At 44.8% G+C, this 12,678-nt stretch overlaps 1 protein-coding gene across 3 annotated transcripts in view; it reads right to left on the bottom strand.

Moving 5' to 3' along the window:
• Nucleotides 1–12,678, bottom strand: part of LOC137538933 (structural maintenance of chromosomes protein 2) — a 73,967-nt gene that overhangs the window by 41,780 nt on the left and 19,509 nt on the right. For all 3 annotated transcript variants that reach the window (XM_068261370.1, XM_068261371.1, XM_068261369.1), the window contains exons 6-9: nucleotides 12,227–12,337; nucleotides 3,727–3,771; nucleotides 299–532; nucleotides 29–178 (exon numbers count right to left, since the gene is read on the bottom strand). In XM_068261370.1, the coding sequence (XP_068117471.1) occupies nucleotides 29–178; nucleotides 299–532; nucleotides 3,727–3,771; nucleotides 12,227–12,337 (540 nt within the window). The remainder of the gene's footprint in view (nucleotides 1–28; nucleotides 179–298; nucleotides 533–3,726; nucleotides 3,772–12,226; nucleotides 12,338–12,678) is intronic.

The raw sequence follows: 12,678 nt of genomic DNA on the forward strand, positions 1-12,678 counted from the left end.
AATAAACAAGTAAATCGGAATACCTTACCTCTTCCATGGTCTTTACCAAATCCTTGCGCTTCTTTTCTTCTCCTTTCACGTTTTGTTTTACTAGATCCAAGGCACTCTGGGCCTTTGTATCAGCTCTCTGAGCCTCTGCAAGGCCTTCTTCCAGAGACCGCAATGCCCCTCCAATTTCCTGCAAAACAGATCGGGATAAAGCAATTGCCACTAACTTACAATATTGAAGAGTGATACCAATATACAGTAAGAGCTACTGCTGCAATAAAAGGTGTCCCGAAACGCATAGCTGACGTACCTTATCTCTCTTTTTTTCAAGTTCTGATATTTCTTTGCCCAGTTCTTTCACCCTCCTTTCATTCTCTGCCATAGTCTCCTGCAGCTTGAGTATAGCTCCTTGCATCTCTTTTAGCTCCTCATCACAGCGCACTCTGGTCTCTTCGGCACAAAGAAACTGATAGGCCACATATAGACGGCTCAAATGTTCAATTTCTCTTGTTAACTTCTGGTATTCCAAATAGGATGATCTTTCCTATCAATGACATATGGAAATGACAGTCAGGAGATCTGAAACAAGGTAGACATTGCATTTAGGGCCCTTTTCCACTAGCAATCACACATCAAAATCACCAGTGAATGGGGTTTTTCATTAATTTTGTTATGCGATTGCGATTTTTCATTTGCATTGCATTATCCCTCTTAAAATCGCTCAAGAAAGCGATTGCAATTTGCGATTTACAAATCGAATCACTATAGTGGAAAATACTTCTCATGATTTCTATGATAAAGGAGCAACCCTAGCGATTTAAAAATCACTAGCGATTTGCGATTTTGCAATTTAGCTGTGCAGTGCAAAAAAGGCCCTAAAACTGGTCCTTTAATACTTTCAGCACTATATAGAGAAAACAAAAACAAAGAAGGGTACATAATATACAGTACACACGACAATACAGACATTGGAGCTGGATCGCTGTCTGTGCAGAGCATTAGGTGTGTGCATTTGTGTTTAAGCTAAGAGAAAAAAAGCTGAATGTTATCATTTAAACTAGAATTCAACCACAGTACCAGACCCATATTATGCTGTACTAGTTGTAAATATAAATACACAAAAGATAACCTAAGTCTGGAGGATACTGCAGGTCTAAAACAACTTTTAATAACCATATAAAATTAACAATAGGTGGCACTATTACACTTCCTAATATAGCTGCACGGTGAAGCAAGGTTCCAATTCCAAGCAAAAAAAAAAAAAATACAAATCTGAATCATCAAGCGCCAATCTAATTAACAATCCTTTAACTGAAAAAATATGAATAAAAAGTAAAACCAATTGATTCTTTACAATCCAACCAATGCACTATTTCCCATCCAAAACCACACATTCACTCACAGACAAGCGCCGTCTGAAAAGGAGGCTGCCATATTTATTTGCTTTTAATCAATACCAGTTGCCTAGCAGCCCTGCTGATCCTCTGCCTCTAATACTATTAGCCATAGCCCCTGAACAAGCATGCAGCAGATCAGGTGTTTCAGACTAACCATTTCACCTTATGCATCGAAGCAATTTTCACCTCCCATTCATTCGCTAATAACTTTATCACTACTTATCACAATTTATTGATCTATATCTTGTTTTTTTCCGCCACTAATTAGGCTTTCTGTGGGTGGTACATTTAGCTAAGAGCCACTTTACTGTAAATGCATTTTTACAGGATTAATAAGAAAAAAATGGAAAAAATTCATTTCTCAGTTTTCGGCCATTATAGCTTTCAAATAATCCATGCTACCATAATTAAAACCTATGTATTTTATTTGCCCGTACGTCTCGGTTATTATACCATTTAAATTTTGTCCAAAACACAATGTATGGCGCCAATATTTTATTTGGAAATAAAGGTGCATTGTTTCCGTTTTGTGCCCATCACTATTTACAATCTTATAATTTAAAAAAATGTTTGTAGCATACCCCCTTCAAATGCATATTTAAAAATTTCAGACCCTTAGAGAACTATTTATGTTTTGTTTTTTTTTTTTTTTTTTTTTTTTTAATTGTAATTTTTTTTTTTCCATTACAAATTTTATTTGGGGAATATTTTGGTGTGGGACATAAAAAGTCAATTTTTAATGTTGCTATATGAGTAATTTGTAAAGTAAAAAAAGTGTAGATGTAGTTTTACTATTTGGCCACAAGATGGCCACCTTCATTTTTGGTTTCCCTCCTTGTACTTCTCGCTAAGCGGAAGTACAAGAGGGATGCGGAAATTCTTCCGGGCAGAAGAACTGAAGCCTCACGGGTGAGCGCTTCCGTTTTTCTGCGGGGAACAGGGATCGGGAACCATGTTCCCTTTCACTGATCCCAGGGCTACCGGGGGACACGGGGGCGCGATCGCGTGCGGGGGAGTGCAGCGGAGCAGCCGCCCGGACGTGAGCTTCACGTCTGGGCGGCTGAAATGGTTAAAGTCAGATCTGAAAGGACTAGCTGGATGCTCGTTTCTGGTGTTATTCAAGAAAGTGTCATTTACCACTGGGTAAATTGCTGCAAATGTGAATGTCACTAATAGTACACAAATTACTCAGTGTGCTCAGTGTTGCCCATGACTCCTGTATAAGTCGACCCCTATACTTAAAGGGAGCCGAAACTGAGAAGGCTATGGATTTTTCCTTTTAAAACAAATAGTTGCCTGACAGTCCTGCTGATCTCTAAGGCTGTAGTAGTGGCCAAATCACACACCTGAAACAAGCATGCAGCTAATCCAGTCTGACTTCAGTCAAAGCACCTGATCTGCATGCTTGTTGAGGGGCTGTAGCTAAAAGTATTAGAGACACAGGATCAGCAGGAGAGTCAGGCAACTGGTATTACTTTAAAAGGAAAAATCCATATCCTTCGCAGTTTAGGTTCCCTTTAACGAGTCAAACCTAAATTTCTAGACTTATACTCGAGTATATACGGTATGTTAAAACCATAGGTTGTTACAAAACATCGGTTGTGATAATGACATAGCAGTGGATTAAGGTAATAGTAGCAATAGACCCTTCTGTTAATGTCACTGGGGTTTAACCTAACTTCACACTGCAAGACAGTAACACCACATGTTTCATGGCCCTAAAATTGGGTGCTTCCTCAGGGGTACATTTAAGGATACCACAACTGAAATGTATAATGAGATAGACATGTGTATGTACAGTGCCTAGCACACAGATAACTATGCTGTGTTCCTTTTTTTCTTTCTCTGCCTGAAAGAGTTAAATATCAGGTATGTAAGTGGCTGACTCAGTCCTGACTCAGACAGGAAGTGACTACAGTGTGACCCTCACTGATAAGAAATTCCAACTATAAAACACTTTCCTAGCAGAAAATGGCTTCTGAGAGCAAGAAAGAGGTAAAAAAGGGGAATTTCTTATCAGTAAGGGTCACACTGTAGTCACGACCTGTCTGAGTCAGGACTGAGTCAGCCACTTACATATCTGATATTTAACTCTTTCAGGCAGAGAAAGAAAAAAAGAAACACAGCATAGTTATCTGTGTGCTAGGCACTGTACATACACATGTCTATCTCATTATGTCACATTTCAGTTGTGGTATCCTTTAAGTGCTCCTGCAAAAGTCTATCTATACATAAAACATTACATCATATCACACAACAAAATGACAGCCTTTCGGCTCTTATAGCAACCAACAAATGTTGTAAATATAACAGTTAAATATTCTTGGAGGTCAAAACTTACCTCTTTAAGCTTGTGTATAGTTGGTGTGATCTCTTCATCCAGAACCTAGAGAAGCAATAGATGGTGAACACTTGTGCTTGTTAATTAAAAAGAGCAATACTTAATGTGGCATTGTTTTAATCCACTGGAGGAAAAAGAAATATGCTGTTTTGAGTAGTGAAGTTCTTTACTTTAAACATCTGTCTCATGCAAATTTATTTTGTGAAGACCTGTATGCACATATCGCCAGCAAAACAATTGTAATGTTAGGTAAACTAGTACTAATCCTAAACTAATTGAAAGTTTGTACAGCTTGCTTGCATCGAGAATGGTGGAAAGTCTCAATGTGAGAGATAAATCAATTGAATTTGCCATATAATGTAGGAATCAATCAAATTCATATGGGAAATCAACCAACGTGGCATATCGGGTCATAATTGACCAGTGTATAATTAGCTTATGTGTGCAGGTTTGATGTAATTCCTTCACCAGCAAAATATTCTGAGTCAGAATTTTACACTTACATGAAGAAGCTCATGCTTTCTGTTTCACAGTTACAGAATACACTATCAAATACATTCCCAGCATGCAGTACCCTATATACTACACCAGGTAATCAACAATAACATTTTTCGTTGTTTTAAAGGATATGTGTGACGCCGTCGATATGAAATATCGAATGCGTCATGGAGTTACGAACGCCAGTTCTTCGCAAACCAACCAAACTGACAGTTTCTGGTTTAAATACACTTTTTTTTCCCTTCGCCAAAGGGCTGGAGAAATCTTTTCATGGTCAGTTAATTAGCCTCCTGTGAAAAGACTCTCTGCCAGCACAGGGGACCCCCTGAGGTGTTTATGACCTCATCCATCAGGTGAAGGGTAGATATCAGTTGACAGAAGCTCATAAATTGTAGCTTTCTCCAGCCTGATCGGCCCCGACCCAGAAGGAGTCCGACACATAGCTGCCTTGTGGCCTGAGTTGAAAGGAGACAGGAATGATCCTTATCACGCCATCTGGCGGCACTCAAGGATTCAACAAACTGAAGAACCTATATTTAATAAATAGGCACAGTTTGGTAATATTTCTGGTGTTCCCAAGATCGCAGTTCCCTCAAATTCACGGAGTTTATTAGATTCCACACGACACTGGTCCTGAGAGATTTTCAGCCCTCTGGATCTTTCGGAACCAGTGCCAGTAAGGTGAAAGTGGGGGACGGTGCTATTAGCGATCCAGACTCCTCGTGTTTGGTATTAGCAGATTCACCCACTTGTGCCGATTATGAATATTTATTCGGGTTCCTGATATTACCCAGGGGCATGCCGAGAGCGGGCAAAATATGAATTGGCCCAAACTTCTCCCTGCCTAAGGGGGCACTGCCTTATTCAAATTGCACAAGGCTGGACTTGTACGTGTCATAACTCCCCCCCCCCCCCCTACAGTGAGGAACAAAACTGACATGACCCAAAAGTCCAGCGTCCTTTACCTTCAATCTGATGCCTAGTAACATCCTGGCAGCCCGCAAGGACACGGGCCAAAACCTCCATCTTTGAACTTTCTAACAAAGGCCTGTTGGCCGCATGGCAACCGCCATTTTGGGACTTTCGCCAAAGACTTGCGATTGCCGCATGGACTACCAATAACGGTATTTGAACTGTATATAATCTGACATTCTGTTCCCTTTTCCTCTCTTCTCTCTGTCAACTCAATCTGTTCTAAAATAAGCTGTGTGTATGTAGTTTAGAAATAAACTAACGATTTTATCGTTCAGTTGTGTGCCTTTTCTGGTCATCTGATTGCTGCTATAACGAATCTGCCCTCTGAAGAGTCAGTCATACTACCGCATTGTTTTATTACTTGCTTATAACTTGTTGATTTGCTAGCTAGGTTGTAAATAACCGTTTCTTCCTTTTAGGATTAGCTAGTACCAGATTTCTTGTGTGAAATCGATAACTTTCGTTTCTCGATTGTAAATACAATTCCAGATTGCATCATATAGGGACCCAGTAACCTTTCTTTAACGTCACATTGCTCACAGTCTTTAAGCCGTCGGAAGTGACTATTCCCCGAACAGTGATTTGAGCGTGTTGAACGTGATTGGGCTGGCTACCGTGTTATGATAGCGTTGGGGTCTCTTCGCCCTAGTTGGAGACTGTCTGCTCCATTCATCCAATCAGACAGTGGTGGCAGTGTACTTACCCCGGTTTCCAGCGCGAAATCGATATTTTTAGTTTACAGATTGTATATACACAATCAGAATTGTACATGTATGGGCACCTCCAACCAATCTTAACCGTTTACTACGCACACAGTGAATTTGCCTCCAGCAGTCTCTAGTGCATGAGACCTGCATGGCAACAGTGGCCTAGTAATACGGGATTGGTGGATGTTTGTCCCATTACATATTGTCGGCAGCTGCGCGACCAATCTTTATTGTCAGTCTGTTCACCGTACTTCCTGCGTATGCTAACGGGAGCAGATTAGACGGGATTGGCACGCTCTGTCGCTTTTTCTTTCTTCCCTCTGACGATCCAGCAACCGGTCTCGTTGTCCGTCTGCGCCCGTACTTCCTGCGTACGCTAACGGGAGCAGATCTCGACGGGATCGCGGGGCTGGATTGGTGAGCAGACATTGGTGGGCAGTGGTGGTGATAGCACACCCCAAAACCAGGCATAGCCAGCTTTTGGGAAATCAGAGCGCAAAGATCTGACAAACTCAGTCTTTGCAACCAGAATAATAAGACAGTGGTCACTAAGTATCCTGTCTTGCAGAACCGAAGTTCTGGGCACAAAACGGTACACATTGATAGCGAATAGATTGGTCTACCTTTCCTAACTGTTTCTTTGCTATATCCTACTCTTTCTTGTACTCTTCTCTTCTGAATGTCTGATTCAGTTCAGTTTCACCAGAATTGGTCAGTTCCTAACTTGCATGCCCTCTGCGAATCGCACGGCATTGCTGCTTGCAGCACAAGCAAGGCTGAGCTGGTGGCATAACCCCAGAGATGGAATCCTTGTCGCCACCTTGCTTAATGCCTCTATTCCCTGCAGTCCTGATAACCCCGGAGTGGTTGGCAAACCTGACCGGCGAGGATCTGCGCTTGTACCAGGAGTTCCGAGAATGTCAGCGCCAGCATGAGGCAGAGATGCTCCAGCATGAGGCGGAGGAGCTCCAGCGTGAAGCAGAGCACCAAGAGTGGCTGCGCCAGTTTGATCTCCAGGCCAAGGAGCGACGACTCCAGCGGGAATTGGAGTTGGCAAACCTGACCGGCGAGGAACTGCGCAGATACCAGGAGCACCGAGAGTGTCTGCGCCAGTGGGATCTCCAGATCGAAGAGCTACGGCTCCAGTGTGAATTGGAGTTTGCCCAGCTAACCCAATCAAATCAGCACTCTTCACTATGTGTTTCGGTGGAGAGATGCGAACCTCTACCCGTGACCCCCACAGCAAAACTTCCTGCCATGGAAGAGGGCACGGAACGAGACTTTCCTGTGCGCACCTCTGAGAGGGCGTACCATCAGGTTCCTGTACCTGACAGCCAGAGAACTCTGGTGCTGGGCAGTCACAGAACACTGTCCCAAGACTTGGAAGGAGGTAAGCCTACTGCATTTGCTCCTCCTGGTCCGGTGAGCGTTGCGCCACCGAGACCTGCAGCTGCTGCTATTGCTGCATCCCAGTCTGACACACCTGCCATTCGCACGTGTAATCTTTGTGGCTTGACTGGCCACATACAGTTCTTCTGTCCCATGAGGAAAAGAACGACCGTCCCTAGCCCGAAGATGGCTAGCAACCCTGATCCGTCACCTGCATCACCCTCTGCACAGCCTGTCAGCGTGTCAGAGATGCTCTACGGTTCCGGAAATCTTCACAGTGCTCCAGTGGACGACCAGATCATCTTTTGCTCCAGAAGCAGATGTTTCCTTGGTCTGTTCCGACCTTCCTACAGAGGAAGATATTCTCCCACAAAAGCGCCTCACCCTGACTGAAGTCAGGCCCAACCACCACAACCCTGTTATCCCAGGTCCCGAGAAGGCCGGATGGGGGGTGGGTTTTCCAGAGTGGGCTGTTGCTGAGTTTCCCTCTCCTCCTGTGCTTGGCACTGATCTAGGCACGCTTATGTGCCCTTCGGAATTTCCTACTGATATGCAGGAGTTCCCAGCAGGACTCCCTGACCACCAGGTACTGTACAAGCCTTTGGGAAAACAGGGAGATGTCAAACCCTTACCTGCTAATGCTACTGTACCTAACGCCGCTGGGCGGGAGGTACCCTCAGATTTACATGTACCAGCAACTGACTGTCTTTTATCTCTTTCTGCACCTGTTATTAATAATGAAATTGCATGTGTCAGTGATAATTGTGATAGGAACGCTGTACATTCTTTGGCCATTACATGCCCTATGGCCAGCCGCATGAACTCAGAGCTGACAGCAGGGATTCCCTCTGACAATTCTGACTTTCAGGCGGGTGACACTCATGCTAAAAATGACATGTCATGTTATGCAAATGCTTTTGATAATGTTGTGCATGTTTGTGAGAGTACGCTGGGTGATGCCTTCAGTGTCACCGGCAGTCTGGACTCAGAACTATCTGGAGAAGTCTCGACTTCCCCTGATATCTCTGACCACCAGACCAATGTCAATATTGACATGATTTTGATTAACCCAAGAGGTGATGTTTACTGTGGTGGGCCTGTGCAGACAGACACATACAGTACTGTTGGTAACCTGAGCTCAGAGCCTGCAGGCATTCCTGTCAGCTCTGACCCCAGAGAGTTTGATTTTCAGCAGCTGACCTCAGATCGCACTAGGCAGCTGGCTGAGACTTGTAGTCCCACATCCGTGAGGATACTACAGAGCGACTCCAACCTGCGTGCGCTTAGTGGCCAGACCGCTAAGCCGCCAGCAGTGGAAGCTCCACTACAGGTGTACAGGGAGAATGGTAACTACTCCAGTGAACCCATTCCCCATGTAACTGACACCCCAGGTGAAAGCACGGTCCATGTGGATCTGTTAGAAGCCCAGTCAGATAGAACGCAGTTAGTTCTGGGAGAGCACGGCCAATTAGAACAGGAAGACACAGGTCCCCTGCCAGGCTTGATAGCTCCCACACGAGAATTGGCGGATGATGTGAAAGTCACCCCCCACCTCTCGTACTCCCCGAAGGCCTCGCTGAAGCGCACTGCGCCCCCACAGCGAAATCTTCGCAGCAACCCTGGGCAGGATACAGCAGTTCACAGAAGGGACCCGGGGACTCACAAGCCCTTATGGCAGATCCCCTACAGCGCCTCTCCGGAGGTGCAAGCAAAGGTGAAGATGAAGTATGAGGAGATGTTACAGATGTCTGTCCTCCGCAAATCCTCTAGCTCACAGACCACCATGTTCTGTGAGGCCTATAGGATGCCGGACGACATCCCAATAACCGTTGCGTATCCCATGACTCCCCTCGGTGATCTGTTGGATTGGCTGGCATCCGCCAACTACCTAACGATCATAGATCGGAGCTACGGATACTGGCAGATTCCAACCGTGCCCAAGGCACGCCTGGAATCCACATTCACCCTGCCCTTGGACTTAAACGGCTCGATGCGGATGTCTTTTGGCATGATGAATGCCCAAGCCACCTTTCTCCAGGCGTGGAACGACCTGTGGAAGAGCAAGCACGGTTGTACAGTCACGTACCCGGATGACATCCCTGTGTTCCCCACGACTTGGGAGCAACACTGCGATCACTCGTCCCTGGTACTAGGACAGCTGTCAGCTGACAATCTGACCGTTGAACCAGACACAGATCAGATTGTCATGACAGAGGTACAGGCCTCTCTGGGAACAGCGGGATACTACAGGACGTTTGCGAAGCCCTGTAGCCTCCTGGCTAAACCACTGACCAACACAAAAAGGGCAACCCCCAAGGTCATGTGGAACCCAGGCTTCCCCGCTGTACTGAGCCCAAGTAGCAAGTTGGTATTGCTTCAGTCAAGGTCCTGCTAACCGCTCCTTCCCCAATCTTGTAAAGGGGGGAGATGTGACGCCGTCGATATGACATATCGAATGCGCCATGGAGTTACGAACGCCAGTTCTTCGCAAACCAACCAAACTGACAGTTTCTGGTTTAAATACACTTTTTTTCCCCTTCGCCAAAGGGCTGGAGAAATCTTTTCATGGTCAGTTAATTAGCCTCCTGTGAAAAGACTCTCTGCCAGCACAGGGGACCCCCTGAGGTGTTTATGACCTCATCCATCAGGTGAAGGGTAGATATCAGTTGACAGAAGCTCATAAATTGTAGCTTTCTCCAGCCTGATCAGCCCCGACCCCAGCAAGAGTCCGACACATAGCTGCCTTGTGGCCTGAGTTGAAAGGAGACAGGAATGATCCTTATCACGCCATCTGGCGGCACCCAAGGATTCAACAAACTGAAGAACCTATATTTAATAAATAGGCACAGTTTGGTAATATTTCTGGTGTTCCCAAGATCGCAGTTCCCTCAAATTCACGGAGTTTATTAGATTCCACACGACACTGGTCCTGAGAGATTTTCAGCCCTCTGGATCTTTCGGAACCAGTGCCAGTAAGGTGAAAGTGGGGGACGGTGCTATTAGCGATCCAGACTCCTCGTGTTTGGTATTAGCAGATTCACCCACTTGTGCTGATTATGAATATTTATTCGGGTTCCTGATATTACCCACGGGCATGCCGAGAGTGGGCAAAATATGAATTGGCCCAAACTTCTCCCTGCCTAAGGGGGCACTGCCTTATTCAAATTGCACAAGGCTGGACTTGTACGTGTCATAACTCCCCCCCCCCCTACAGTGAGGAACAAAACTGACATGACCCAAAAGTCCAGCGTCCTTTACCTTCAATCTGATGCCTAGTAACATCCTGGCAGCCCGCAAGGACACGGGCCAAAACCTCCATCTTTGAACTTTCTAACAAAGGCCTGTTGGCCGCATGGCAACCGCCATTTTGGGACTTTCGCCAAAGACTTGCGATTGCCGCATGGACTACCAATAACGGTATTTGAACTGTATATAATCTGACATTCTGTTCCTTTTCCTCTCTTCTCTCTGTCAACTCAATCTGTTCTAAAATAAGCTGTGTGTATGTAGTTTAGAAATAAACTAACGATTTTATCGTTCAGTTGTGTGCCTTTTCTGGTCATCTGATTGCTGCTATAACGAATCTGCCCTCTGAAGTGTCAGTCATACTACCGCATTGTTTTATTACTTGCTTATAACTTGTTGATTTGCTAGCTAGGTTGTAAATAACCGTTTCTTCCTTTTAGGATTAGCTAGTACCAGATTTCTTGTGTGAAATCGATAACTTTCGTTTCTCGATTGTAAATACAATTCCAGATTGCATCATATAGGGACCCAGTAACCTTTCTTTAACGTCACATTGCTCACAGTCTTTAAGCCGTCGGAAGTGACTATTCCCCGAACGGTGATTTGAGCGTGTTGAACGTGATTGGGCTGGCTACCGTGTTATGATAGCGTTGGGGTCTCTTCGCCCTAGTTGGAGACTGTCTGCTCCATTCATCCAATCAGACAGTGGTGGCAGTGTACTTACCCGGTTTCCAGCGCGAAATAGATATTTTTAGATTACAGATTGTATATACAATCAGAATTGTACATGTATGGGCACCTCCAACCGATCTTAACCGTTTACTACGCACACAGTGAATTTGCCTCCGGCAGTCTCTAGTGCATGAGACCTGCATGGCAACAGTGGCCTAGTAATACGGGATTGGTGGATGTTTGTCCCATTACATATTGTCGGCAGCTGCGCGACCAATCTTTATTGTCAGTCTGTTCACCGTACTTCCTGCGTATGCTAACGGGAGCAGATTAGACAGGATTGGCACGCTCTGTCGCCTTTTCTTTCTTCTACCTCTGACGATCCAGCAACCGGTCTCGTTGTCCGTCTGCGCCCGTACTTCCTGCGTACGCTAACGGGAGCAGATCTCGACGGGATCGCGGGGGTTGGATTGTCACAATATGCTAGCTACCCTTAAAAGAATTGTCAGGCAAAAAAAAAAAAAAAAAAAATTAGTTTCACTTATGTGGGGCTTTTACCAGCCCCTGCAGCCATCCTGTGCCCTCAGTCACTCACTGCTGCTCCAGTCCCCCACTGCCAGCTAGTTTAGTGGGCGGCCCACACTGCGTCCATTTTTACGCATTCCCGCTGGTTCAGGAACATTAACATATACGTTTTACGCGTTACTGGTTCTACACGTAAAAAATTACGTATTGAAACAGTAACGCGTAAAAACGTATGTGTTAATGTTCCTGCACCAAAGGGAATGCGTAAAACTGGACGCAATGCGGCTCGCCGACCCAGAGGTTGGCAAAAACAAAACTAGCTGGCGGAGGGGGACCGGAGCAGCAGTGAGTGACTACGAGGGCACCGGATGGCTGCATGGGGCTGGTAGAAGCCCCAGGTAAGTGAAACTTTTTTTTTTGTCTGACAATTCCTTTAAGCTACACTTTAACTTAGAAATCTGTCAAATACATAAAAATAAAATGCTTACTGTATGTATTTCTTTGAGCTTTGCCTCTTTCTTCTCAATGGTTTTTTGAGCAGAGATTTTCTTGCATTCATACATCCTGGTTCCAGCTGCTTCTTCTATCATTGCAAGAATCTGTTCAAAATGAAAGGCTGTTATATTTCCTAACAACTTATTTGCTAAGCACCGCTACTGCAACAGTTGTATCCTACTGGAATTAATGCTTTTGTTACACAGCCTGTGTTTACATCTATGACAAATAAAATCTATATTTTATAGGGGCTCATTTCAGTGAATATAGAGAAGGTCTCTGCAATTTTGAGCACAACACAGTACCCTATTGTAGGAATAATAAAATATATACACAAATGTATTTTTCAGGACATATCAGGAAAGGTGAACAGTTTTGCCTCTGTGCAAGGGACCGTAAAGTAAACCTAAGCACTAGATTTTTTTTTTTATTTTATATTGCAAAT

This window comes from Hyperolius riggenbachi, chromosome 11 (assembly GCF_040937935.1).
Source record: "Hyperolius riggenbachi isolate aHypRig1 chromosome 11, aHypRig1.pri, whole genome shotgun sequence".
NCBI classification, from domain to species: Eukaryota; Metazoa; Chordata; class Amphibia; order Anura; family Hyperoliidae; genus Hyperolius; species Hyperolius riggenbachi.